The 27,768-nt window shown below is 56.9% G+C and overlaps 1 protein-coding gene and 1 long non-coding RNA gene across 12 annotated transcripts; one reads left to right on the forward strand and one right to left on the reverse strand.

Annotated features, from left to right (window-relative positions):
• Positions 1 to 2,800: 2,800 nt before the first annotated feature.
• On the reverse strand, positions 2,801 to 12,447 carry LOC143695440 (uncharacterized). Of its 2 annotated transcripts, none has more exons than XR_013184613.1 (2): positions 4,538 to 12,447; positions 2,801 to 3,985 (listed from the first exon to the last, which is right to left on the reverse strand). It is a non-coding gene; the product is annotated as an uncharacterized LOC143695440 (long non-coding RNA). The 2 variants fall into 2 exon arrangements; XR_013184612.1 differs by having other exon boundaries at positions 2,801 to 4,322.
• Positions 12,448 to 12,570: 123 nt separating this feature from the next.
• Positions 12,571 to 27,027, forward strand: PRODH (proline dehydrogenase 1). 10 transcript variants are annotated; one of them, XM_077187682.1, is made up of 14 exons: positions 12,571 to 12,891; positions 13,442 to 13,629; positions 18,994 to 19,028; positions 19,428 to 19,484; positions 19,617 to 19,681; positions 20,030 to 20,146; positions 20,288 to 20,367; positions 20,634 to 20,715; positions 21,020 to 21,112; positions 21,205 to 21,351; positions 21,501 to 21,676; positions 21,756 to 21,854; positions 22,237 to 22,325; positions 26,502 to 27,026. In XM_077187682.1, the coding sequence occupies exons 1-14, from the start codon at positions 12,586 to 12,588 to the stop codon at positions 26,714 to 26,716; spliced, it is 1,749 nt and encodes a 582-aa protein (XP_077043797.1). In that variant the 5' UTR covers positions 12,571 to 12,585; the 3' UTR covers positions 26,717 to 27,026. The 10 variants fall into 10 exon arrangements, with proteins under 10 accessions (XP_077043797.1, XP_077043798.1, XP_054501957.1 ...); XM_054645982.2 differs by having other exon boundaries at positions 12,620 to 12,891; positions 19,335 to 19,484; positions 26,502 to 27,023; XM_054645983.2 differs by lacking the exon at positions 26,502 to 27,026 and adding an exon at positions 23,702 to 24,651 and having other exon boundaries at positions 12,632 to 12,891; positions 19,335 to 19,484.
• Positions 27,028 to 27,768: the final 741 nt, after the last annotated feature.

Below are 27,768 nucleotides of genomic sequence, written 5' to 3' on the forward strand. Positions count from 1 at the left end.
TCTGGGACTTTAGTTCTCTTCCATCTTCCACCACCATCTAGGTTTTCCCTTCATTGCTGTCCATCCTCTGCAACTAGAGATGCTTCCAAAAGAAAAAAAAGCTGGATTCTTATTTCTCTTTGTTCTCTGGCCTTGAACATTTGCCCCATTGTTCCACACCTCAACACTCTCATGACTGACTCGGAGCTCTCTGAGGTTGGGGGACCTCTGGAGATGATGCAGTGCCATCCCTGCTCAGGCAGGGTCACCTAAAGCTGGATTCTCTGGGCTATAGCCCACAGGCTTTGGGATACCTCCAAGGGCAGAGAGCACAGCTTCTCTCATGAGTGGTTTAATCACAGCTCTTCCCTGGAGTCAGCCCAGTAACCAGCATCTGTCTGGTACTGGGGAGCACAGCAGGGTGCAGCACTCCAGATGCCACCACCTTGTCTGTAAAAGCAAACTGCTGCCCCACTAATCTCTGGCACCAGAGAGCCAGGTTGTGGGAGGGAGCTGTGCCTGTCCTGGCGGACACTCAAACATGATTGCACCCACCCCTGTCCATCTGAGACACAGGCCAGCTGGCAGATGGGCACATTGCAGTGTGGCCAAGGGGACTCTGGGGTCCACTTCTCAGGAAAGGGGTCCTGTGGGTGCCAGAAGGAAGCAGGCACATTGCAGGGGTTAAGGGAATTTTGCCCATCCTTGACACCGACAACCACACATGTCCCAGGGAGAATTTGTTGCTTCAGGCTCTCCATAAATGCCATGTCAGTATGTGACGGATGGGCTGGGAGCTCCTCCCAGGATCTCTCCACAGCAGCTCTCAAGAGCAGCAATAAAACTCCATTGCCAGCTGTGCCAGGACGAGGTGTCTGAGGGGTCAACCTGGAGAGGAGCCTTTCGGGGGAGCCCAGCACCAGCTGGGCACTCCTGGGGTAGAGCAGGAACAGGGCTGGTGGACCCACCTTGGTCTTTCTGACCACTGCTCCACACACACACCCCTTCCTCCTGCCACCCACTGGACACTTGTGTACCCCAATAAACACCCTTCTCTGCCCGAATCCCCCTGGCATGCACCTCCAGGGGTACACGCACACGCACACACTGCACAGCCCTGCATGTGCTCACCCTGCTCCCCAGCACCCCCACCATCCCCCGTGGGCACTGGCTCTGCTGGGGCTGGACAGCAACAGGCAGAGGAGGAGGGCTCATTCAGAGAGCTGCCATGTCCCACAGCATATGAATAGGGGACAACCCAGATGTCCCCAGCCCACCTGGCCCTCCCAGCACCCTGCAGGAGTCCTGGTGCAGGCAGGCAGCGAGTGAATTGCTGCAGGCACCCAAAGGCAACCTCAGTGCCACCCACCTGGGACACCCATCCTGGGGCTCTTTGGGGACCTTGTTCAGTCCCTGACACCTCACAAATTCCACCCACACTGTGGGACAGCTGAACACCCCTGCCCACTGGTCACCCTGCTGCTTGAAGAATCTGGGCTCAGGCTGGGAGATAGGTGCCAGGACACCTCGGCTAGAGAACAGCTGAATAACTGGAGTTTCTTAGAGAGCAGCTGCATAACTGGAGTTTTCATGAGAACTGGAGGGCCCCCAGCACTGTGCTGAGGGGAGGGGTGGGGTGGGGGGAGAGCGGGGCAAAGGCTGGAGGAGCCTGCGGGGCTGAGGCAGGAAAAATTCACTAGAGCAGCCGCTTCCAGAGTGGGCCAAACCCTGGGCTGGGGATGAAGACCCCCCAAAGGGAAGGGGCAGGGACAGCAGGACCTGAGGGGCCTGAGGGGCCTGAGGGGCCTGAAGGGCAGGGACAGCGGGACCGAAGGGGCCTGAGGGGCCTGAGGGGCAGGGACAGCGGGACCGAAGGGGCCTGAGGGGCCTGAGGGGCCTGAGGGGCAGGGACAGCGGGACCGGAGGCCTGAGGGCCGCCGCAGCTCGCGGCGTTCCCGGGACGGGCCCGCAGCGCCACCCAGCGGCCGAGAGGCGCCCTCACCCCCCCCCCCCCCCGGCCCCTCCGCGCGCCGCTCCCGCCACGAGACCCGGGCAAGCCTCAGGGCCCGCAAAGCCACCCAGGGCCACCGTCCCGAGCAGGGACACCTCCCACCGTGCCATGGCAGGGACACCTTCCACCGTCCCAGGCTGCTCCCAGCCCCAATGTCCAGCCTGGCCTTGGGCACTGCCAGGGATCCAGGGGCAGCCCCAGCTGCTCTGGGCACCTGTGCCAGGGCCTGTGCACCCTGCCAGGGAACAATTCCTCATTCCCAATATCCCATCCAGCCCTGCCCTCTGGCAGTGGGAGCCATTCCCTGGGTCCTGTCCCTCCATCCCTTGTCCCCTGTCCCTCTCCAGCTCTCCTGGAGCCCCTTTACGCCCTGCAAGGGGCTCTGAGCTCTCTCTGGAGCCCAGCCTGGCTCCAGAGCAGAGGGGCTCCAGACCTTGGAGCAGCTCCAGGGCCTCCTCTGGACTCTCTCCAGCAGCTCCACCAGCATATCCACCCAGAGCCAGCCCCAGCTGACCCTCCCGGTGTCCCCTCAACACAGAACAGGCAGGAACTGCTACCACCACCACATGCTCCACCCAAAGTCATGTCCAAGCTATGCTGCTGTCACGGGTGGGTGATGTGACCCATGGAGGGGCAGGACCATCTAATGAGGATCGCTTCTGCATCATAGTGCTTTAAGCACCTCTGCTCTGGGAACAAAGCACATCCACCTGCCTAGGGATGAGCAGTCCCTTCCTGACCATGCACAGGCCCTGGTGTGTTTCTGGCCTCTCATCATCCTCTTGAGGAAGGAACACACAGAAAAGCAGGGAACAAGAGACCTGCACAGGCAGGTTGTTGGAGCTTTATTTCTGTTTCTGGGTAACAAACACAAATCCGTTCTCTCTGGAACAGAGAAAACCAGGGGAAAGGAGATGCCACAGTGCTCCCTGGAGGGAAGGAGAGGACAGCAACCCCACATCAAATTTACTGATAACTTCTCCAAATTTACAGCTGTCCTGGGTTGACTATATGATGCTTTTATCCCCAATTGTCTCATTCTGTTTATGTTTAATAATAAGTTTTGCACCTTTAAGAGTGTTCCAGAGAGTGAAGTGGGGGGAGAGGAGAAGCGGCAGTTTGTTTTCAGACACTGCACTCACTTCTCCACATTCTTGCTCCTGGACTGTGGTTGCCTGCAGATGGACAGACAACGGGACAGAGCTCTCCTTTGCTTTTAGTTAGTTTTAGCTAGCTGAGGCAAAGAAGTTCCCCAGACTTTTGTTTTTTTCCTTTTTCCTTGGACCTCTTGAAACCTGCTCTGGACTGAACACCCAGGGGAGCATCGGCAGCTGCACCTGTGGCCCACCGGGCCGGGCCTGGCCTGCGACATTTCCAGCACCGGAGGGACTGATCAGAGACTGAGTGAGCTCAGCTGCAACCCGGGGAGGGACTTTCTCAGTTTGTCATCTCTTTTGGAGTGGCAAGGGATTTTATTGTTTGATATTGTTTAGGTTTTATTGTTTAATAAACAGGTTTTTTCCACTTTTCTCCAAGGAGGTATTTTCTCCCGGACCAGTTGGGGGGAGGGGCCGATTGGATCTGCTTTCCTACTGGAGCTCCTTTGGAGGATTCTCTCCCAAATTTGCTCTAAACCTGGACAACAGCAAAGCAGATTGTCTTCAAATTGCTTTTTTTACCTTGAATTTGCTGTCTTTCTTAAAAAAAAAAAAACCAACCACAAAAACTAGAGCATAAAGACATCTTTTTAGTAACACAAAAATGGTTTAAACCCTTGGAATGAGTCAGATCTAATCTTCCTGTTTCTCCACAGGTGAATTTTGAGGCCTTTGGCCTCAGCACCTGGAGACTTTCTCAGTGACTCATGGCCTCCCCAAGGAGTGCTGTGGGGTCCTTCCTGGTACAGGGGAGCCCAGGACTCAGCACAGCCCTTGAAGGTCCTTCTGCAGAGCTCCTCCAACCTTGCAGGGATGGGTTTGCACGCTCTGGCAAGACCTGAGTGGAAGAATTCACAGGAGAGAGGAGTCACAGCAGTCTCCAGTATGTCCCTTGTTCAAAGCACCCTCATGTGCACCCCAGAGCCAGCACAGATACAGAGTCACTCTTTGCTTTTGGTTTCCAATAACCAGAGCTTCAACAAGATCCCAGCTCCTCATTTCCATCAGGTGATTTAGCTGGGCTGTGTCGGGGTGTTCTGGTGCCACCACAGATGTGCAGTGTCTGCTGTGGACAGGCAGCCAGAGGATCAAAGCCTCTGGGCTACCTCTGGGAGTGGGGTGGGCTGATGGGACAGCCATCCCCACAGGATGTATGACCACTGCAGTGTCTGCTTCTGAAATATTCACAGTTCCAGAGAATATAAATAAATAAATAAATAAATAAATAGGGAAAACCCAGAGAAGGTCACATGTGATGTGTTAACAACACCTCTTACACGAGCAGAGCCTGACCTGGCCAGAACAGAGCTGCAGGGAGGCTCTCCAAAGCACAGAACAAAAATGTCAGCACAAGGAACAACCTTTGCTGGGTCTCTCTGCCAAGTCTCACCTGGATTTTGTCCAACTTTACCCTTTAGGTTTGAAATTTTCCATCCCAGAATATTTTTCTTTCCAAGTTCCAGTGCAAAGAGCCACAGTCAGAGGGACAAGAAGCTGGGGCAGCCAAAGACCCCAAGATTTTCTGGGGGATTGCTGCCCCTCACTGGCAGATGAAGTTTTGGAGAGAGCTCACTTCTTCCAGCTGTATCAGCAGCTCTAATGAGAGAAAATGATTTGGCCTGCATTAAAAAAAATTCTGTCATTCCAGTGGAAAGCTGTTGTGTTGCCAGCTTGAGGAACAGGGACTTGGGAGTGTTGCCTTCTCCTGTCCCTAGAAAATCTGCTGAAATTTGGCTGGTAATGTTGAAAAGTTATTGGAGTTCTCACAGAGTGAAGGTGTGAGTTCTGGTGATAGCTGCCAGCACTGCTGTCCTTAGGCCCAGTGTCCCCTGGCTGTTCCTGGTGGAACATCCTCCAGAGCTCTGGAGGAGCTGTGTCCTGTGCTCTCCCGTTCTGCGGTGGCTGTCACAGCTGTGGGACAGCAGGAATGGGGCTCCTCAAGGTGAACCTTCCCTGTGGATGCCATAGCATGAATCCCTCTGAGGAGGGATGCTCCCTTTGATACTTCCTTGGGTAAAGAATTAAAAAATTACCTATAGTAGAGGAAATGTATTGTACTTGAAGATCTGTATATAGGCTTTGCCCTGGGAGGTCCTGGTTGTCCTTGATGGGCTGCAGCTGTGACTAATGAAGATAACTGGGATAAAAGGGGGTGGGTTAGCCAGTCAGGGAGAGCCTTGAAGGAGCCCTGAGCTGAGAAAGAACAACATGCAGAAGAAAGAGTCTGTGCTGTGAAGATCTGCAGCCATAAGAATGCACGGAGGAGGTATGGACTCTAGAAATAGAAGAACAACAGTATGGGGTTCTAGAAATAGAAAAACAACAATTGGTGACCCTGATGTGATAGTTGGTAGAAGATAAGGCCGCCAAGAGCCGCGGATAGTTGGTAGAAGATAAGGCCGCCACGAGCCGCGGATAGTTGGTAGAAGATAAGGCCTCCACGAGCCGCGGATAGTTGGTAGAAGATAAGGCCGCCACGAGCCGTGGATAGTTGGTAGAAGATAAAGGCTGCCAAGAGCCGCGGATAGTTGGTAGAAGATAAGGCCTCCACAAGCTGCGAAAGAACGTGGCCTTTGGGTCAAGGAGCTGTGAAAGAGTATGGCCTTTGAGCAAGGAGCTATGTGTGTTTTACATGGCCTTTGAGTCATGGGGAAATATGTGTGTTGTACTTGAAGTATTGTTTGTAAAACCTGGTTCTGTAAGTAAAAGAAATGGGGGAAATGTATTGTACTTGAAGATCTGTATATAGGCTTTGCCCTGGGAGGTCCTGGTTGTCCTTGATGGGCTGCAGCTGTGACTAATGAAGATAACTGGGATAAAAGGGGGTGGGTTAGCCAGTCAGGGAGAGCCTTGAAGGAGCCCTGAACTGAGAAAGAACAATGTGCAGATGAAGGAGTCTGTGCTGTGAAGATCTGCAGCCTTAAGAATGCACTGAGGAGGTATGGACTTTAGAAAACTGATAACAACAGTATGGGACTCTAGAAATAGAACAACAATTACCTGTAAAACTTCAACTGGAAGAAACTGTGAATGTGCAAAATGAAGCCACACAAGCACCAGAGTGAAAGATTCAGCCTTGAAATAAAAATATAAAGGGTGAAAGAAACCTATGAGTAGGTCAGCAAGGATCTGCAGCCCATGCAGCAAGCAAGGACCCATGGGTTTGGATGCTCATAGCTCTCCAAGCATCCCCTGGTGCCCATCCCAGCCTGGGGCAGGGACTGGTGGGATCACAGACAGAGCCCACAGGGGACATGGAGCAGGAGGGAGGCTCAGCAGATATGGGCCTGGACAAGAGCAGATGGAGAGCAGAGTCCAGCTGATCTGTCAAGTGACACATGGCCTTCACACTGGCCAGGAAGGGAGGCAGGGGCAGTGCTGGCAGCCAGCAACTGCAGCTTCTCTTCCCTTTTTTTCCTTAATTTGTCTCAGAGGGCTCCTGTATTCCCCTCACTTCAGCTGCACAGAGGTTGTGGTGCTTGTGGAGGGTGGGGGACCACAGGGCTCTTGAATATCCCCTCTCCATCTCCAGGACATGGCAAGACACTCCTGACACAAGAACACAAACTCAGAGAGATGAAACAATGCCAGAAAATAAATCTATTTTCAACTATATTTTCTTTTTTTTCTCTCTCTTTTCAGCCTTTTTGGGATCTTGCTCACCTTCTCTGGGACAGGAGAATAAGGGAAAATCATGAAAGTTCCCAAAAAGTATTTGTCCATGTAAAGGAAGAGGGTGGGAAACAACACCAAAAAAAAAAAGAAATTAAGAAAGCAGAAAAGCTTTTTCCCTTCTCTACACACAGTTCAGGAGCACTAGGGAAAAGTGAACATTTTTCCTCCCATTTTGTTCCACTGGAAGAGAAGTCCAAGTGCCTCTCAGTGCTCAATGCTTGCAATTACATACGCAGAAAGTTAAGAAGCAAAACCAAGTGACACTTGGAAAAAACAAATATCCATCAGCTGTGAGCTGGCAACTGACCTGAACCAGGTCTAAAACCTTCCCTGGCCAGGAGCTGTCTCTGGCAGGGGCCATCCAGGCTCTGTGGCCACCAGGCCCTCACCGGAGCCACAGCTGCCCTTGAATCAATCAGGTTTTGCTTTGAGACAGCTCTGTTTCCAGAAGCTCAGTAATTAAGAGCCTATTTTTAGAGAAATGAGCCACCATGTTAATCAATAAGGAGCAGCCAGCTCCTCAAGGGTAAAGGAGGTTGAAGTTGTCCTGCTCCAGCCTCAGGAGCTTGTCCCCGTCCCATGATGGGTGATTGCCCCCAGGTGCTGCAGGGAGCTCTGCCCCTTGTCCCTACCCTCTGGGATCCCACAGGCCACCTGGGACCTCTGGCTCCATTGGCCTTCCCAGGGGATGCTCCTGGTAGGCAAAGGCTGCAAAAAATACAGGGGCTCCTTAGGAACATCACCTGGGAGGGGTTTGGGAGGATGCCTCTGGCCAGCTGGATTAGGAGCAGCTGATTTAGTTCTCAGCAGCAGCTCTTGGGGGACAGGAGGGGCACAGCCATCCTCACCACACACTCTTGCTCTTCCTGCCAGGGCTGGCTCCTTCTGCCTCCCGCCATCTCCTGCACACCCCTGGTCTGCCCAGGAAGAAGAGCCAAGCATCCCCTTTCCTGGAATGTTTCCCCAGCATGAGGTGTTTTAAATCATTTACAAAGGGCTAAAATAGAGCTGGCTCCCTTCCAGGCACTCTGGCATCCAGGCTCTGTAAACAACTCACCCGCCAAGGGAGTCAGCTGGGAAAAAAGGCTTTTCGTGTCCATTCCCCAGGCCCCACTTCCACAGAAACCTTCCAGCATGATCCTTTCTCAGCTGTAAGAGCAGCAAAATTGTTTCAGGTCTTCACTGGCATTCCTTTTCCCCCAAGCACACTTGGGGACATCTCACATGACTCCCTTCTGCCAGTGGATGGAAAAAGAGAAAGACTGTGCAAAGAAACAATTAACTGATGTGGTAAGTCTGATGTGTCTTTCCCTGCCTTGGATATTTCCTAGGGTCCCTTTCAGAGGCAATTGTTTTTTAATAGCATTGACCTTTATGGAGACAGGAATTCACCTGGGTATTTTCTCATGGCTGCTGAGCTGCACCCAGGAGGTCACAGGAAAAATCAAGAAGACATTTATTTCTTAGGCTGCAAGTGATTCACCAAAAACCATTGGGATGCAAGTGGAAAATGCCAGGGATCAGAACACAGCCCAGCTTTCAAAATCCCAACCATGCTGAGAGAGCAAGGTCTGGGCTGGCCAGGAGATCAGCTGCAAGAGGAGCTACCCAGCATCTCCTTCTTCTGCAGGGTCTGTGGCAGCTCTCAGCTGCTCTCTCCAGGGCCCCCAACCCAAAGGAATGCCCCAGGACCTGGAGCTGCCACCCTGTGACTCCCCAGGTGACCAGCAGTTCCCAAACTCCTACTCTGCTCTCATGGAGGCAGGACACCAAGTGCTGCAGCCTCACCTGCCTGTGCTACGCTTGGATAGTGATCACCCCTAATCCTGCTGGAGCAGCTGAACCTCCTGCAGCCTCTGCAGCACCAAGTGCAAGGGGAAGGATGCAGTTCCCTGGTTCCCCAGCTGTGAGAAGGAAGGCTGGATCCTCCATCCTGCTGCTGGAGTGTGGTCTGTACTGTGGCACAAGTCAGATTCACGCCCAGGAGGGTGACACTGAGGCTGACAGGGTGCTTGGGCGGAGTCAGAGAGCACCAACTCATTATCCAAGCAGACCCACAGGAGCTGGGAGCTCCTGTGCTCCCCACAGGGGTTTATCCCCTCAGAGTGGGCAGTAGTTGATCTGGAGTTCTCCCTGAAGAGTTGCACAGAGGGAGATGAAGTCTCTTGTGAAGAAAAATAACCCCCTACAAGATGAGAACCCACGTGGCTGCAATTTGGGAAGCACTGTCCTGAAGTCCACCTTCTCCTGGGTTTTGCTAGTGAATCCACATCAGACTCTGACCCACCCAGCTCCTGCCACCCCAGCACCTGCTGCTCCAAGGGACACCTGTGGCAGAGCCAGATGCCAGGTGAGGATCCAGCCTGCTCCCACGGGCTGCAGGTGTCCCTCCTGCAGGCTGGCCTGCGCTGGGAGTGATTTGGTAGCGCAGGTGCTGGGCACAAGTCAGGCATATGGTCAGTGAGAAACACCCGACAGAGGAGGACCTGAGTCAGCACTCTCCAAGGAAACCTCAGAGGAGCAATGCTGGAAGCACAGAGTACCATGGCAGTGGGGCTGGAGGGCTCACAGAGCTGTGGGACAGTGAGGACAGAGCCCCAGCCCCAAGGATGGGGTAGGCTTGCCCCTAGCCTAGCACTGGGCTGGAGGAAGAGGAGGGTGAGGAAGGCTGGTCCCACACCTGGGGAGCAGAGCCAGCAGCTTCCAGGATCTGTGTCCTGACCCACTTCTACCACAAGGCAGGAGGAGCAATCATCCCACTGTTCTCCTTCCCAGATGCTGGGAGTGGCTGCTGTTACTCCTTTCCATCTGTGAGGTTTGTGGTGTCAGAGGAGCCTCTACTGAGGGCTGGCCCATGAAATATGCATGGTGTGGCCTCTCCTAAATTGCATCTCCTCCTGTGCCAAGTTCCCTCCTCACCTATTTGTCTCACATTCAAATGTTTCTTCGCATTTTACAGCTCCTCAAGCCATCCATAACAGCTTCTCCTGGATTTATTCCCATTGCTGCTGCAGGTGAGAGTGCCCAAGGAAGGATTTGGCTCTGTGTTATCCAGCCATGCTCCCCATGTGGGACAGAGCAGCATGGCTGTGTCTGTGATGTGTGTTCCAGCCATGGGCTGGACTGAGCTTCCCATGCCAGCTGCAGCCACCATGAGCAGGGACCAGCCCCTTTGTGCCAGCAGCACCTGCCTGGGCATGGTGAGGACAGGCACCTCAAGGGCATAATGTCACAGCCAAGGGAGATTGGGAGCTGGGGGGTCAGTTCTCTGCAAGGCCACAGTGACCCACGAGGGCTTGGTATGATCCCCACGGCAGCCTGGAGCATCCCTTGTTGGTCTCCCTGCCACTGGCAGGGCTGTCAGCTCAGGGATTTTCTCTGCTTCAGGCACCACCATCCGGAGAGAAAGCTCATCAGATTTCACTTCCATCAAAAGTGGCTTTTTAACATTTTATCCCTGAGTTTGGGTCTGAAACTAAAGTTTCTTCAGAAACTCAGACCTGGTTTTGCACCCAGCTGGATGCTGCAGGGCTGCAGCTCTGCTGGCACAGCAGGCAGCACTTGGAAGCTTTCCCTGCTAAGACCAGGCAAGTGTTTCCCAGGGGTGACTGGTGCCATTAGAGCCTTTGAAGGGAATGTTCTCTGTGGCAATTGGCTGAGAAACAAGGTTTGAACTGCATCCCAAGTGTTCATATGTGCAGTCTCATCACGGCGAGGAACTTTGGGTGAATTATTATTATCTCTAAATGGCACAAAAGAGTTAGCACAGGGAATGTTTTGAAGGAAGTGGATGCTTTTCCAGAGCTTTGTACCCAGCCCCGTCAGAGGCTATGCCACTGCCTGGCTGTCTCCGTGGAAGGACAAGATGTTCCCAAAGAAAACCTTACAAATGAGCTCAGGGAATCCCCGTGGTTTCACTGCCGGTTACAGCAATGTCAGTGCTGGGGAGGGCAGGAAAAAAAAATTGCAGGAACTAATTTTTCCATCTCCTGCCTGCGCTGAGCATTTCCAGCACAAGATGTCACTGAGGAGCTGGATTTGGACAGCTCTTCATCAGTCCGGACTCATCCTCCGGGAGCCACTGGAAACAGGGCTGGAGAGGAGGGCATGGAGAAGGAAAATGGTCACAGGGAGAGGACACGGGCACAGAGAAGGGATGAGAGCACAGAGAAGGAACATGGGCACAGAGAAAGTACGCAGCTGTGATGCAGCTGTGAAACAATCCTGCGAAAAGGAAGGGAGGTACCCAATCTCCCAGGCCAAGTCTCGGGAGTGTTCCTGGATGCAGGGTGTCAGGAATGTGCTCGGTAATCTCTGGAGCTCAGCACTGGGTGTGCCGGGGAGGAACACCTCAGGCAAACGCCTGCCATGAGCAGGACAGGCACTCACTCTGCCTGGGAAGATCACGAGGTCCTGCCAGCCCTCTCTGGTGCTCCGCGGAGCAGGCAAAGCCCAACATCCCCAGCCCATGACGAGGGAGCCAAGTCTGCTGCCTCAAGCAACCCAAGCACCCATGGACCCCACCAAAATGTTCACACACACATCAGGAGGAGAGGATCAAGTACAGGGGCTTGAAACTTCTCTCCCATAACAGGTCCCGCAGATCTGAGATCCCTCCTCCAAGTGTTTCCAGTTCCACAGGCTGGACATACCAGAGCCTGCCCCAGGGATGGCTACAAGGGAGCAAGCACCCTTTGATGCATCCTTTGGCCCTCCCTGGGGCTGCCTGAGCAGTCAGTAGCCCCTTGGCCCTGCAGGATTGGCCCCAGTGCTTCCCACAGGTCCCCTTCAGGGCTCCCTTGGGACCTTCATTATTTTCCCAACGGCTCCTCCAAGGGCATGAGGTCCTCTTTGCCCCGCTCCCCGCACTGCTCCAAGAACAGAGATCCCTTCAGGCCCGCCCAGGGCTCCCCTCGAGCCCCTCCAGGCCCTTCCTGGGGCTTCCGGGGAGGGAGGTGCCCCTGGGACCGGCTGCTTCAAGGGGATGGGAATGGGGAAGGCACCGGGCAGGAGGCTGCGTGAGCGGGGTGCGCTGGGCAGGGTGGCTCCAGTCTTGGTGCTGGCCCCGGTGACCTGGCCAGTCCCAGTTCCTATCCCCGACCTGGTACCTATCGCAACATTGGTCTTGCTCGCAGTTCCGGTCCCAGTGCCAATCTCGGTGCCGGTGCGGATCGCGATTCCTGTCCAGGTCCGAGTCCTGGTGCTGCTTTCGGTTTCGGTTTCAGTGCCGGTCTCGGTACCGGTGCCGAGTTCCGCTACCGGTCCCTGTCCTCGTGTCGGTGCCAGTCCCGGGACCAGTTCCGCTACCGGTCCCTGTCCTCGTGTCGGTGCCAGTCCCGGGACCAGTTCCGCTACCGGTCCCTGTCCTCGTGTCGGTGCCAGTCCCGGGACCAGTTCCGCTACCGGTCCCTGTCCTCGTGTCGGTGCCAGTCCCGGGATCAGTTCCAGCGCCAGCGCCGATCCCGATCCCAGTTCCCATCCCCTTGGCGGTGCTGATGCCTGTCTCGGTGTCAGTGCCAGTCCCATTCCCAGTCCCGCTGCCGGGCCCGGTGCCGATCCCAGAATCAGCGGCAGTCCCGGTCGCCGTCCCGGGTGCCCGTGTCGGTGTCGGTGCCGGGGCAGTGCTGGGGCGCGGGGCCGGTTCCGGTGGCAGCAGAGCGCGGCCAAAGGCGGGGCGGAGCGGGGCCGCGGTGCTGGAGGCCCGGGGGCGGTCCCGCGCGGGCCGTACTTAAGGCGGCGTCGGGCGGCGGCCCCGCCGTGCCCATGGCTCTCCCGAGCGCAGCACGGGTGCTCCGCGCCGCCGTTCGCCGGTGCGATCCCCCGAGCCGCCCTCGCTCCGCGCCCGCCGCCGCCGCCCCCCGCGGGTTCTCCCCGGCGGCGGCGGGCGCGGGACCCCGGCCGGGGCCGCCCCCTCCCCCGCGGGGCGCGGAGCGGGGCCCGCCGCCGCCCGCCGTGGATTTCGGGGACCCGCGCGAGGCGTTCCGCAGCAAGAGCAACGCGGAGCTGCTGCGGGGCCTGCTGGTGCTGGGGCTGTGCGCCGTGGAGCCGCTGGTGCAGCACAACCAGCAGGTGGGTGGAGGAAGGGGTCTGGCTTGGGGGGCTGCTCCGGGACGGGGCTTGTCCCCGTTCGGGGGATCATCGGCTCTGCACCGGCGGGGCTCTCGCTCAGGGGCGCCCGCTCCGGGAGGTGTCAACCTCCTTCTGGAGGGGGTTCTTGCTCCGGGAAGCTCCATTTTGGGACTGCGAGTCCCAGGATGGGCAGTGCCCCTTCCGGACGTGTCGGTGCGGGATGGAGGTTCTCCAGGGGTGGCTCCAAATGGGGGGGGATCTTTCGCTCCGGGAGAGTGCCTGTTTTGCAGGATGTTGGTGCGTGCCAGGGATACTCTCACTCTGAGGGATGCCGGTGCTGGGCTGGGGGGCTCTCACCCTAGGGGTGCGCATTTCGGCACGTGTCATTCCCTTTCCGGGAGGACCCTCGGTCTGAATGTGCGGGTGTTGGAGAGCTCTCGGACCCGGGCCAGCGGGTGCCCGTTTTGGGGAATGCCAGTCCTGGGTCGTGGGGACTTTTCCTACGGGAGTGCCCATGCGGGACGGGTGCTGAGCCGCCGCTGTCCCGCAGCTGCTGCAGTTGTGCCAGCGAGTGCTGGGGCAGACGCTGTTCGAGCGGCTGATGAAGATGACGTTCTACGGGCAATTCGTGGCCGGGGAGGACCAGGAGGCCATCAAGCCGCTGCTCCGGCGGAACCAGGCCTTCGGCGTGGGCGCCGTGCTGGATTACAGCGTGGAGGAGGACCTGGGCGACGGGCGGTGAGTGCGGAGTTGGGGTGGGGCGGGCCCTGGCCGCGCTGCCATTGGCTGCGCTTGCCCAGCCCCTCGCTCCCATTGGCTGCGGAGCCGTGCGCCACGGCCTCGCCCCCCGTGGCACCGCCCACTCAGCACGGGGGGGACAGTGCCCCGCACACAGGGATGGCAGTGCCCAGGACACGGGGGGACAATGCCCCGCACACTGGAGTGCTGAGCCCCCACTGGGCTGTATCGCTTCCCCCGCCCCTCTGCACATACCGGGTGCTGCCCCCCCTGTCTGCTGCACCCCCTCTGTCCCCATCTATTCCCTTCCACACACCGGAGTGCACCCGTCTCCAGCGGTGCTGTACACCGCGAACCCTCCTGCACACCCTGAGGGGGTTCCCACCTCTATTTTCCATCTCCTATGGGATGCTAACACCCCCTCCCCACCCCCTCCTATTCCATCTTCCCTCTGCCAGCCACGTCCTATTTTCCCTAACCCCCTGGGCTCTGTGTCTGCCCCACACCCCTCTGCACACAGACAGACAACACACAGCGTTACTGTCACGCCTGAAGTCCCCCTTCTCCCTCCCCCCGCATCGGGATGCTGCCCCCCATTCCTGCCTCCGCTATTCCTCACCATACAAATGTTGCCTCACACATTTTGGTGGAAGCAATGATCTTGGAGCTCTTTTGCAATCTTAACAATTCCATGGTTTCATGATTTCCATCCTTCACTATTTCCATCCCTCTCAAGCTGGGGTGGTGCCCCCCTTCCCGCACTGTTCCCCGGTCCCAGGCAGCCTTCACTGCCTCTCGCCCTTTGCCAAGAGCTGGCACCAGCCCAAAGCTGCCGGTAACTTTCCATTATTCGGGCTCCAGTTCCGGTCAGCTGCGCTCTCCGGATCGATGGGCCGCTGGCCGGCACCCCACGGTCACGGGGGTGGGCGGTATTCCCCCACCCACAACAAGGGTGGCCCTTCCGGAGGACACTGGCTGAGGATGCGCCGTCCCCCGGGCAAGGCTGCCCGGCGGCAGTCGCTGCTGGCAGCTGAGGACACCGTCCGGCTGTCATATGCTTGTCACGTGGTGTCAAAAACACAGCGGGAACGGCTTTTTAGGATGGTTTGCGAGCAGGATGTGAGTCAGGCAGGTGCTGCCGCTGGGCGCCTTATCTCTGGTCCACACCCGGGAACTGCTTATCGGGGATCCCCATGTGCGTGGCGGGTGGCGTTGCCCCTCGCTGCCGCTGCTGCCGCTGCCATTCCTCCCCAGGAGTGAAGGGTCTGATGGGAGCAGACACTGGTGAGGGCAGTGCGGGCACGAGAGCTGTGCCGGGGGAGGCAGGGCTGCAGCCTCCCAGAGTGGGCTGGAAACTTTGGTTTTTTTCTATAAAAGCTTCAAAACACCCTGCTGCTGCCAGGCAGGAGGGTGGCTGTTTTGAAGGTATGTGACTGTTTTTGAAGGTTAGGTGTTTCTCCCCTGGACACACAGCCGTGGTCCGGGCAGTGTTCAGCATTCCCGTGGGGCTGGGCCAGCAGCACTGGTGCTGCCAGGCTGTCACTGCTGCCCTCCATGCCTGGCTGTGCCTCAGCCAAGGGCTTTCCTGTGAGACACCATAGAAGACTTTCAGACAGGCTCTGCCTGCAGCTGTATTCCTCTTGCTGATGAGTGCCAGTGGTTTGTGAGCTGGCTGGGCTGTGCTGCTCCCCCCCACTGCAGATTTGGGGTTTGCATGTGTGGTACTCCTGGCTAGGTGAGTTCTGCCTGTGCTGTGTGGGCCATTCATATTCAAGAGACTTCCCAAGGCATCCCTGCCCAAGACCCAGTGGGATTTGCCTGGATATCAGGAAAAGGGTCATCACCCAGAGGATGGTCGGGCACTGAACAGGATCTCCAGGGAGTGGTCATGGTCCCAAGGCTGCCACTCGAGGACTGTTTGGACAAGCAGGCACGGGGTGGGATCGTTGTCCTCTGCAGAGCTAGGAGTGGAACTTGATGTCCTCATTCATCCCTTCCACCTCAGGATGTTCTATAATTCTCTGAACAGGGACCAAGCCCAGGATGGGATTGGATGGGTCATGTTGAATGGTGTCCCTTGCCAACCATCACTCTGGCTCCTCCCTGGCTCTGTTTGGGGTAAAATCCCAAATTCTCAGTGCTTCTGTCAGGGCTGATGCTGAGTTGGGCTGGACATGGTTGAGAGGGGTGGCCAGTCCTGTGTTCATGGCTGCTGGACCCTGGAGCTGTGTCCTTCCCCTTGGTGAATGCTTTGGGATTGTGCTGCTGCCAGCCAGGAAGCAGAGTTACCAACCACAGCAATCAGTGGGTGTTTTGGGCTCTTGGTGCCATCTCCTGTTGTTCTTCTGGAGCAAGCCCAACATAATGGCAGGGAAATGCCCTTTCCACCCCAGGAATGGGCTGTGGCACCTCTTCCACAGCCCTTCCGGCTGGGAACAGCAATGACACGTGGGCAAGAACCGGCTTATCCTGCCTGCCGCAGGCCCCTGCCTGCCCTGCTCAGGCTGGCATCCAGGACTCTGCCAGCTTGTCCCAGGAGGCCTCAGCCACGTGCTGAAGGCTGCTGCCAGGTCACGGTGACACAGCTGGAAAATAAGTGTTCTCCAGGCAGCAGAGGTCTGGGGGCTTCAGCATGGCTGCAGCCCTGGGTGGGGGGTGGAGAAGCAGCACTGGGCAGGGGCTTCTGTAACCTGTGGGTGAAGCAGCGAGCCCTCCCCATAGTGAAGGTGGCTGTAACCTCCTGGCAGCCCTGGGGCCATTGCTGGCACACGGGCATCCCAAGACTGCACGTGGGTTGGGGTTGTGCTGACACAGGGGAGGGACAATCCTGCCCCTAGTATTGTCAGATGCTCTTCAGGCTCTGCCATGCAGAGTGTGGACTTGACTTCCTCTAGAAATTCCTTGTGTGGATATCTGACACCTGCCCTAGTGTGGGATCACTGTCCCCAACCTGGGCAATGCTGCTCCCAGAGCTGCTGCCTCCCCTTCTCCTCCTGTTCCCAGTGCTCATTCCCAGCTGCCACCCCTGCCCTGTGCTTTGTCAGCATGTTCCCTGGGATCATGGGGCTGCTTCTGTTTGGCTTCAAGCTCTCCAAGGCCTGTGGTGGTTCTGGTCTGCTGTGTGCTGACAACTCCTGCATGGAGCAGGTTGAAGGTCTATTCTGCCAAGAGCTTTCCTTTATTCCTACCTGTGGGATTTTAAGCACCACACATAGCTCCAAAATGGACTTCATGTAACCATGAGTCTTTTCCTTGGATGTAGTAATTCAAGGACAGCTTCTCCCTGATCCCTCATCCCCTTTGCCAGACCCATTTGTTGATGAGCAAAGCAAACATGCTGTGCTGCTGGCACCCTCCAGGTAACCTGCAGGGCCAAAGGGATTATTTCCGACAGCAGGACCTTTGTGCTGCTCCTGAGCTGGTTTACTTAACCTGATCCAAAACTTCCTGAAAGCCCCATCTGCTGTGTCAGCTGGATTACCCTTCCCAGCCATCCAGTAAGTCCTCACAACCTGCTTTAGGCAAGTGTGAGCTCCCAGGCACCGAACTGAACCTTGAGGCTGTTCCTATCTGGATACAGCCTGCCAGGAACATCTAGACAGTGCCTGGAGATGGGACTTGCTCTGGGAGACTTGTTGTGGGTTGGTAGAAGGGATGGTCAAGTATAAGCTGGGTTCAGTGGCACTTGGTGAGTGAGGGAATGGCTTTTCTGGCCAAGATTAATATTGCAAAGTGAGCAGCTGATATCCAGGACAAAGTTATTTCTTCAGCTGGAAGCATCTTCCTTTATTTTGCTTGATGCAGAAGAACAAAGCAAACACTGTGGCACTGCTTTGAATGCCCCCCTAGAGGATGAAGGAACAGCTGGTGCAGTCATGCAGCAGAAATGCTGCTGGGAAGGGTGTGTTTATCTTCAGGAACATAAAACACTCTAACTCCATGGGCACTTTTTGCTATTTGAGCTGTGTGCCTTCACTCCAGCCACTTGTCCCCAGTACCTTGGATGTGGTGTTCAGGGTATGCTCAGAGCTGTTCCCTGTCCACAGGACCCATGTGTGCCCTCATGTCACAGCAGTATTCAGCTGCAGCTGTTCCCTGTGCCATGCCACCAGCTCCAAAGGGAGCTTCCATCTAGCAAGGGCTTTGTTGACAAATCCCATTGCCGAGTGTATGATCTCTCCTCCTTCCTTTCCTCCACCCTCTGTACTCGGGGAGAGAAAGCTGCTTTCCCTGCCCTCAGGTGAGTAAAATCAGGGAGCAGAGCTTGCTAGATATGGTGCCTTCTGCTTCCTATGAGCTCCAGCTACTCCTGCCCTGGCTCATGCCAGGCTTTGTGGCACTTTGAGTGGGGTGGGGCTGGTCCTGGCTCCAGGGGGCCGGAGGGAATGGCTTGTTTCTGGTTGTTATGCTTTCAGCAGCCCCTAATCCCTGTCACAGGGTTTTCATATGGGAGAACGTGTCCTGGGACCCTGCCATGTGCCTCTCTGCTCTCTTGGCCAGCCTGCTTGCTCCAGATGGGTGGCTTTGCTCCTTCCCTTGAACTGTGCTTCTTCACCATTGGGCACAGCCAGTTTGGGGACAGGGATGCCAAAGCAGAGGCCTCCTGCAGGGGATGGCTCTGCTGCCACCCAGGGCTGCTCTCCAGGAGCTGGCCCTGTTCCAGGTCATACCCTGGGTCTGTAGCTGGGTTTAGAGTGTCAGCAAGAAGGCTTAGCTACTCAAGCTCAGGAAGGATGTCGTGACTTGGCCATCATCCCCCAGGCTGTCAGAGCCTTGTTATCTCCATGGCAGAGAGTTTGGGCTTAAAATGACATCTGAGGTCAGCTGGAGTTGAAAACGAGATGTTGTTTGTGGGTTGTTGGCTAAAGCAATGGCACAGAGGAGTGTGGGGCAGCAGGCACCCTCGGCTTGGTGTGCTCAGGGTCTGGAGGAGCTCTGTGCTTTGTGGTCTGGCTGCTGGTGCCATCAAGGTGGGAAGGCAGTGGGTTGAGGTTTGGTGTCACCACAGCGAGGACCATGAGCAGGTTGGAGATGGAGCATGCCAGTACCACCAGACTGACCGTATCTTTGCCATGGTGTGGGCTTTTGGAGAGCAGCTCTGAACCCTGGGACAGGCCATCCTCACTGTGCTGCCTCAGGGCTCCCAGGTCTTCCCTGGATGGATGGTAAAGCCCTGTTCCCTTCCACAGGTGGGTTTTGGGCATCTGAACTGCCAACTGGATCCCATTGGTGATGGGATGGCAAGGGAACAGCAGGGCCAGCAGCAGGATGGCAGCACAGGAGCCTCAGAGCTGTCCTGTCCATCAGCATAGGGCTGCAGGGGGTTGCTGAACTGGCCCTCATCTTTCCTGTTTCTCTTCTTAGCTCCCGCACCTCTGCAGCCGAGAAGGAGATGGGAGGTGAGTGACAGGAGATGGCCTGGAGGTCCGGGCATGAGAGGCCTGGTGTTGTGGGGGAAGGACCCAGGTATCATGGCCTCAAAAAATGAGCTGGATGAAGAACAACATGGTTCCTTGCCCAGTCTTGCCCTTCAGCAAAGACTCGGCCTCTGCTCAGGCACAGAGCAAGCAAGGTCCCATGTCAGTGCTGGGGGCTCTTCTGAGGTCCAAGCCAGAGCCCCTCTCTCTTCACCCACACTGGGAGCTCCTGGGGAGGCTTTAGGAGCTTGATGGGGCATGGCCCATCTCCATCCTCTCCCACCCCAGGAGCAGAAAAAAGGGAGAAGCAATACCGAGTGCATCAGGGATTTGGGGATCACCATGGTGGAGTCACTGGGGCCCACACCTATTTCTATGCAGATGAGGCCAAGTGTGACCAGCACATGGAGACTTTCCTCCGCTGTATTGATGCCTCAAGTGAGTGCTCCACGTGTCCTGAACAGCCCCACTGTGCTGGGGACTGCAAGGATCTCTCAGTCCCACCACCACCATATCTCCCTGCCCAAGGGCTGACGGTCAGGTTGACGCTGTTCTTGTGGTTCCATCCAGGTGGCAGCTCAGAGGAGGGGTTCTCTGCCATCAAGCTGACAGCGCTGGCCAGACCCCAGTTCCTGGTGAGTGCCAGAGCTGTGGCAGAGTGGTGTGGGGCAGGGCCAGGGCCTGGGGCAGGCTGATGATGCTTCTGCTGGGGCAGGTGCCAGGTGGCATCTCTAGTAAAAGCAGTGAGGAATGGGCACCAACAGCCTATCCCCTGAGAGCCCAAGATCCCTGGAGACCCTGACTCAACTTTTGGGGAGACACAAAGAGCTTAGGACTTTAAAGGTGGATATGTGGGGTCTGTACTGCCCCGAGGCAGATGCTCTGGGGCCAGCCTCTGCCTCGGGCTGGGTATGATCTTGCAAAGTCCTGGCAGGACAGGAGGCTCCAGCCTGGGTGTCTCACCTGGAGCCCTGTCCCCACAGGTGCGTTTCTCAGAGGTGCTAGTGAAGTGGCGGAGGTTCTTCCACCAAATGGCTGCAGAGGAGGGCCAGGCCGGGCGGGCAGTGCTGGACACAAAGCTGCAGGTGGAGAAGCTGCAGGTGAGGCGGGTGAGGCCTGTGGGAGGAGGCTGTGCTGTAGGGATGCACTGCTGCAGGTGGCCATGGATACAGAGGTGCCAGAACAGCCCTGAGCTGTGACACCTCAAACAGACAGACCCCTGATGCTTCTTTTGGTGGCAGGAGGCACTGGCTAACCTCGGCATTGCAAGCAAGGCAGAGAGTCAGCAGTGGTTCACAGGCGAGAACCTGGGCACGAGTGGGTAAGCTGCCTGGGAGCCTGGGGTGCTGCAGCACAGGGACACTGGGGGACTTTGTCCCTGTCCCTGGGCCAGCAGCAAGGGGAGGTCTCCAAAGGCCTGCTGTGGCTCAGCATAGCAATAGAACATAGGGGAAGTTTGGGTGGAGGTGACAAGACAGGACAGGGTGGGACATGTCATGTGTCCTTCCTGCTGGTGGGGGTTGGGAGCTGATAGAGAGCCCCCTGCCTTTGCAAGACACCAGCAAGGACCTGGCTCTCTGCTCCCAGCACTGTGGACCTGCTGGACTGGAACAGCCTGTTTGACAGCCGCACCAAGCTCTCCAGGCCTCTGCTCATCCCCAACAGGAAGGTGGGTACCCACCTTTGCTACCCCCAGAGTGATCCCACAGAGGCTTTGTGGGAGCAGGACAAAGGTCTCACGCTCTTTCCAGTAGGTGCTGGTGGCTGCAAAGCTTAGCCATGCTGTGATCACAGTGTGCAACTGCCAGGCTGGCAGGGTGGGCACCCTGTCATGCCCTGCTGGCTGGTGGGGGCTGGGGGACTGGGGTGGGGCAGCAGTTAGTCCAAGGGATGGGTTCCCTCCAGTGGTGTTTGTGTCCCCCATGGGCAGAGCTGGGTGCAGGCAGGGTGCCACAAATCTGTTCTTGTTTCAGACTGGGCAGCTGGAGCCTCTGCTGTCACGCTTCAGCAAGGACGAGGAACTGCAGATGAAGAGGGTGCTGCAACGCATGGATGTCCTCGCAAGGGTGAGGGGGCCTTGGGGCTGGGGGAGTCACAGAGGGGGACACATGGAGCAGGCAGCCCTATGAACCCAGCCTGCATGTACTTCACCCCCCAGAGAGCCATGGAGAAGGGCGTGAGGCTGATGGTAGACGCGGAGCAGAGCTACTTCCAGCCGGCCATCAGCCGCCTCACGGTGGAGACGCAGCGTCGCTTCAACAGGAGCCAGCCCCTCATCTACAACACCTACCAGTGCTACCTGAGGGTGAGGCCAGCGTGTCCCGGGCGCTGCTCCAGCGCATGGGTGGAGACCTCATCTCCTGAAGCCATGGCAGTGCAATGGCACGGCTACTGAGGCAGTCAGGGGTGGCACTGGAGTAATGACCTTGTGCCATCTCTTCCACTGGGTTGCAGGAGGCTTACAACAACGTGACAGGGGACGTGGAGCTGTCCCGCCGGGAGGGCTGGCACTTCGGCTCCAAGCTGGTGCGTGGTGCCTACATGGAGCAGGAGAGGGAGAGGGCAGCTCAGATGGGCTACGAGGATCCCATCAACCCAACCTATGAGAAGACCAACGAGATGTACCACAGGTAGGGGACAGCCCCAGCCACACTGCTGCCTGTTGCCCCAGTGGAAGAGGCCTCACCAGAGGCCCATCTTGCCTTACAGGTGCCTGGACTATGTCCTGGAGGAGATCAAGCAAAGGCGGAAAGCCAGTGTGATGGTGGCGACTCACAATGAGGACACTGTGAAGTTCACCCTGCGCAGGTGGGTGCTGGGCAGGCGGCGTGGTGAGGCAGGGATAAGGGGCTCAAGGAATGTGGGAGCCCAGCAGAGATGCAGGGAGATGTGCTGTGGTGTGTCAGGTACCCCCTGAGCTCACCTGGGGGGATCCTGGCTCCCACGTGGTGCTCAGGGCTTTAGATGGGACTTGGAGCTGAGGTACAGCACAGTGGCCCCAGTGGCTGCAGAATTGGTCCCATCACCAATTCAGAGGCTGTCGTAAAAACAAATCCCTCAAGCTCTACATCCCAGCATCCATCTGGGACGTGGTCAGTGCCACACTGTCCCACTTGGAGATGATCCCCAGCCTTCTGGTGGGACACACTGCTGGGTCTGCTCTCCCCCTATGCTGAGGCTTGTTTTGCAGGATGATGGAGCTGGGGATCCATCCCTCGGACAAGAAGGTGTGCTTTGGGCAGCTGCTGGGCATGTGTGACCAGATCACCTTCCCCCTGGGTGAGTGATGGGACTGGGGGGCTTGGCAGAGGTGCTCCAGCCCCACTGAGACCCCTAAACAGCTGCAGGAAGGGAAGGAAGGAAGGGAAGGAAGGAAGGGAAGGAAGGGAAGGAAGGAAGGAAGGAAGGAAGGAAGGAAGGAAGGAAGGAAGGAAGGAAGGAAGGAAGGAAGGAAGGAAGGAAGGAAGGAAGGAAGGAAGGCTGGCCGGCCTGTCATAGAGCACTGGCTGAGCACAGTGTCTTGCCATGGGGAATGCTGTGACCCCTGGGTGGGGGTTTGGGGAAGATGTAGATGAGGAGGCTAAGCTCCAAGTGAAGAGTGACATCTCTCTTCTGAGGCTGCATGAGCCTGTAGTGGCTGGGCAGGGACATTCCCACTTTGGAATCTGAGCAGAGATTAGGGTCTCAGCGTGGGGCAGAGACTGGTCCTGGCAGACAGAAACCCTCTCCTGTACCTCCTTGGCCTGGGGGTGTCCCTTGGCTCCATGGGAGGTGCACACCGAGTCCTGGGCTCCCTGCTAGCAGGATGGCACCAGCCTTGTGTGACCTTGTCCTCAGCCACCAGCCCAGGCAGCAGAGCAGCACTGCCAGGGGCCTGGGCAGAAGGACACACAAGGGTCCATGTACCCAGCCCAGGTCAGGGACTGATCCCCCTGCCCACACCAATGTCCAGAACAGAGTCCCAAGGCCAGCAGAGCAGCAGGAGGCAAACTGGGCAGTTGTCCAGCACAGATGCTGCTCTGTCCTGGAGTTCTCTTGGAAGCAGGGCTTGGCCGCCCATCTGCAGCCTCGTCCGGTCATGCTGGAAAAATGTGTTAACTTGATGTTTCTGGTTGAACGCTCCTTGAGCTGGCCCAGCCCCGGCTGCCGACATTCCCAGGGCTCCTGGTGACCTCGGCCCGCTCCCTCTGGCGCTTTCCCAAGCTCCCGGTGCTGAGCCGGGAGAGATGCGCCGCTGCCCCCCCACCCGCCCCGCCACTGCTGGGAGCCCCTCCCAGTGCCCAGCCACAGCCTCCTGCACAGCCTTCAGGGCATGGGAGGGCAGGCAGGCAAGGGCAAGTGGCTTTTTTTTCTTCCCCCCCCCGCCTTTTTTTATTTTCCCCCCTGTTTTTATTTCACCCCTTTTATCCTCACCCTTTTTCTTTGACCTTTTTTCCCCTTCTTCTCCCACTTTTTTCTCCCCCTTTCTGTCCCTTCCTCCCCTTTTCCCCCTCTTTTCCCCCTTGCCCCCTTTTTCCCCGTTTCAAGTATCTTCCTCTTCTTGTCCCTTTTCCCATTTTTTCACTTTTTTCCTGATTCTTTAACTTTTTTTTCCTTTTTGCACATATTTTTTTTTCTCTCTCGGCAATTCCCTGAGCCGCAGCCTCTCTCCTCAGGCCAGGCTGGTTTCCCGGTGTACAAGTACGTGCCCTACGGGCCGGTGAACGAGGTGCTGCCCTACCTGTCCCGCCGGGCCCAGGAGAACCGGGGCTTCATGCAGCGGGCGAACCGCGAGCGGGACCTGCTATGGAAAGAGGTCAAGAGGCGCCTCCTCTCAGGAAACCTCTTCAGCCCCTGACCCCAGCCCCAGCCTTGGGGCTCCTGTACCTTTGCCCTGAACCACTGTCACCATTCCCCAGCCCAGCTCTGCTGCAGCTCCCCCAGCCCCCTTTGCCCAGGAGAGAAGTGTCCTTGTTGCTGTTGAACCACTCACACCTTCGGTGGCCTCTGGGATTGCCCCCGCTGGCACTGCTCCAGGGATGTCCCTCTGCCATCCCACGGCCTCTTGAGCTGTCCCTGGGGAGATGCTGGGGGCTCTCCTGCCAGCCTGCCCTGTGCCTTGATGAACACTGTCCCGGTGGTTTTTTCCCTGGCAGGATTGCACAGGGTGATTTATCCACTTGCCTTGTGCCCATGGGCTCGGGTCCAGGTGGGCTGAGTGATTGGGGACAAGCTGGCCTCAGCGAGAAGCTTCTCCAGCCTTTGCCAGGGTTGGAGCTTTGCCTCCACCAGACCTGTGAAGGGGCAGGATCAGCCCCTGTTGCCTGTCCCAGACAGCTACCTGCCTGCTCACTGGCTTTGCACTGCCCAGAGCTGGGGAGGTCCAGGCTCTCCCCCAGCCCACTAGGATAAGCTGCCTGGGGTTGTCCATCCTCAGGCACACATCCAATGGAGGAGGAGGGGTGAGGGGAGTGGGCTGGCCCCATCCCTGTACCATTCCTGCCCGCAGTCCCTGGTTCTAATGTGGACCATGGCAGTGGGAGCACCAGGAGCTGGACCACAGCTCGTCTCTGCTGTACACTGGATTTGTAGAGAATGGAAATGATTAAATCACAACTGTTCCTGCTCCCTTCTCTTTCTCTCTGTTCTTGGGCAGCCACATGTGCCCAGGCACTGCTGTGGTCTCAAAGGAGGGTTAATGCTGCATGCTTTGGCCTGAGCCAGAGCCTGGGGAAAGGAGTGAGGCCAAACTTCCTGGGACAGGGACTGGAGAAGCTGTAGAGTTCCTCTGATGGGTTTGGGGGAGCTGGGAGCCCTGGGCCATCCCTGTACATGCAGAAGAGGGGGTGACAGCATGGGAGAGACCTGCTTTTGGGGGACATGGACCCTGCAGGATTTCATGCCTCAAATTAGGGGCAGTTTTTCTCGGGCTCTGCAGGACCACAGGCATCTCTGGGATTCCCTGCCTGGAGCTGTGGCAGTGTCTCCTTTTTTCGGGGGTCAGCCTCTATACTTGGTGAGCCACCCACACTAAAGGGGTGATGTTTCAGCTTTCCAGAGCTGTTCATCTCCTGCCTTTTCTCTAGTTGAGACTCTTCTGCCTTAAAAAATAAACCTGGAGGGGAGCAGGGAGCTTTGCCTGGAGCAGGGGACCAGAACAGCACTGGTGCAAGAGATGTTCTAGGCCCTGGACTGCCTTCCAGCCTATGCAAGCAGGATGCTGTGACAGTGGCACAGAGTGCCCTGGTGCCCCGGGGGCTGAGCTCTGATGCTGCAGCTGCACCCAGGGCTGGCTGATGCAGAAGCACTGTGAGCTTCTGCAAAGACCCACAGACATCTGTGTAGGAGGGCAGAAATCCCTCTTGGCCCTCATTTTTGCAGATAATCCCCTCCCCAGCCCTCTTCCTAGGACAGGACAGCTCTGCAGCCTGGGGCAGTGGTGTGCGCGCCTCTTTGCAGGGGCTGTGTAGGGCTGCAGCTGCTGCCTCCTGAACACCCAAGGCACAGAATGCCCTTGAAACCCCCAAATCCGCGGTTCCCCACAACCTTTCACAGAATGTCCTCAGCTGGAAGGGACCCACAAGGATCCAGTTCCTGGCCCTGTCAGATCCAGGGATCCAGCAAGCCCAACTTCTGTCCCTGCCCAGACCCCCCAACAATCCCACCCTGTCCATCCCTGGCAGTGCTGCCCAAAGGCTCCTGGAGCTCTGGCAGCCTCGGAGCTGTGCCCATTCCCTGGGCAGCCTGGGCAGTGCCAGCACCCTCTGGGAGAAGAGCTTTTCCCTGATATCCCACCTAACTGTCTGCTGGCACAGCTGTATCCATGCTCAGCCAGAAAATAGCAACTGCCACTTTTATTTCTGGGTGCACTGACCCAACCAACACTCCCATATCCCAGGCGTTCCCCATCCTGCTCAGTTTTAGCTTTTGCTGCTCTGTTTTCTGCTCGTCCTGGAAGAGGAGGAAGCATGGAAAGGCGGTGTGTGTGTGGAGGACCCTGTGCTGCTGCAGCAGTGGGGAGTTGGAAGAGGAGAGAGCCATATCCTTGCAGAAAGCATCCTGACAGCCTGGGCACAGTGAGGATGGTGACAAGTACCCCATATTGTAGGTCCCACCTTGCCCTGCTGTGCAGTCTTGCCCATCCAAGAGGCCATGGGGATTTTTGAACCACTGACAGAACAGCATCTTTTTACTCAGTTTTGTGTTTGGAAATATTATAGTGCTGGAGTTTCTTCTGGGATGTTTTCCAAAACACAGAAAGACAGGAGACAGGCACCTGGCAGGGTTAGAAATGGGAACTGCAAATAATGCTGTGATGGGAAGCATGGGCCAAGCTCTGCATGGACAACAGCCTGGCCAAGACCAGTGGGAGAGGAGGGAGCGGTGGGTGCTACCTGTGGGATATGCAGTGCCCAGGGCCCGGCAGCACCAGCCAACCCAGAGCATGTGAAACCTCCCCTTGCCTCTTCCCCACAGCATCCTCAGCTTCTCCAGCCTCTTATGCCAGCTGGCAGCATCTTCTGAGGGAACAGCTTATCTCCCTGCCCTGCCCTGGGTTACACGGGTGGAAACGGAGCAGTCAAGCTGCATTGCCTGCTAGCCAAGAGAAAGAGAAGTTAAGTTTATGGAAGCCAAAAAACCATACAAAAGCTGACATATCCTCGCACAAAGCACCAGGACAGCGAAGGTGAAGCAGCGTGATCTTGCCCTGACTCATTGTGACTGGGACAGCAGAGCACAAGGGCTGCTCAGCACAGTGCAGGGGGATGAAGCTGTGGAAACAGCCTGAGTGAGGCTACAGCTCAAGGTGGACACAACTGCCCGGGGGGGCACCACAACCAAACCCAGAGTTCTGCCTAACTTTGGAGCTGAACCTCCTCATCCCTCTTTCCTCAGCAGAAAGGGATGCCGAGCTCAGCCTGAGTCATCCCAAGGAAGAAGCAATTTGTGCCCCTATGGTCTACTCACTCCAGCACCTGTGAGCAGGATGGGGCAGGGGGGACAGGGATGTGGAGGCAGGGGGAGATGGGCAAGGGATGCTACTCCCTGGTGCTACTCCCAAACAGGTGGAATGTGCCAGGGCAAATAGGAGGGGAGAGAGGGGCTGCTACCCTATGGTCACATTCCCACTGGTAAGACCACCAGAGACTTTCCATTGGGAGTCACCTGTCTGAGCAGGAGAGAAGCCTTCACATGCATCAGTATTGCCAATACTGAAGATGGAGAGAAGCCACCAAATGCCTTTGCTCTCTGCTTGATGCAAAGATCCCAAGGTGCTCAGAACCCTCTGATCCTCTCCAGAAGGATGCTGCCCAGCTCATGTCTACAGGGATGGAGGCTCCCCATCCACAGGAGGGTGTGTGGTGCTCAGAGGCAGCTCTTTGGGAGATGCACAGTCTGTACACCTTCCCCAGTTCTATGCAAACCAGCAGTATTGAGGAGACACATGCAACTGTCCAGCTGCATTTGCACTACCTTAAGGGAGATGTCCAGAATGTCCTCATCCACATTTCCCCCACACTGTTATCAGGTGTCCTGGGAGCTCAAAGAACCTTGAGCTCTCTTGCAAGTGACCATTAAGCTGAAAATCCAGCTGGCACAGGTTGGTGGCCAAGGAAGCCCTGGCTCATTCAGTGCTGCTGCACTGTCAGGCTGAGGAGTTTATTGACTGCGCCACCCTGGTAGAAATGTGGGACTCATGCAGGTGCCCAGGGTGTCCCCCCTGATTCCCAACTGTGTCCTC

This window comes from Agelaius phoeniceus, chromosome 18, assembly GCF_051311805.1.
Source record: "Agelaius phoeniceus isolate bAgePho1 chromosome 18, bAgePho1.hap1, whole genome shotgun sequence".
NCBI lineage: Eukaryota > Metazoa > Chordata > Aves > Passeriformes > Icteridae > Agelaius > Agelaius phoeniceus.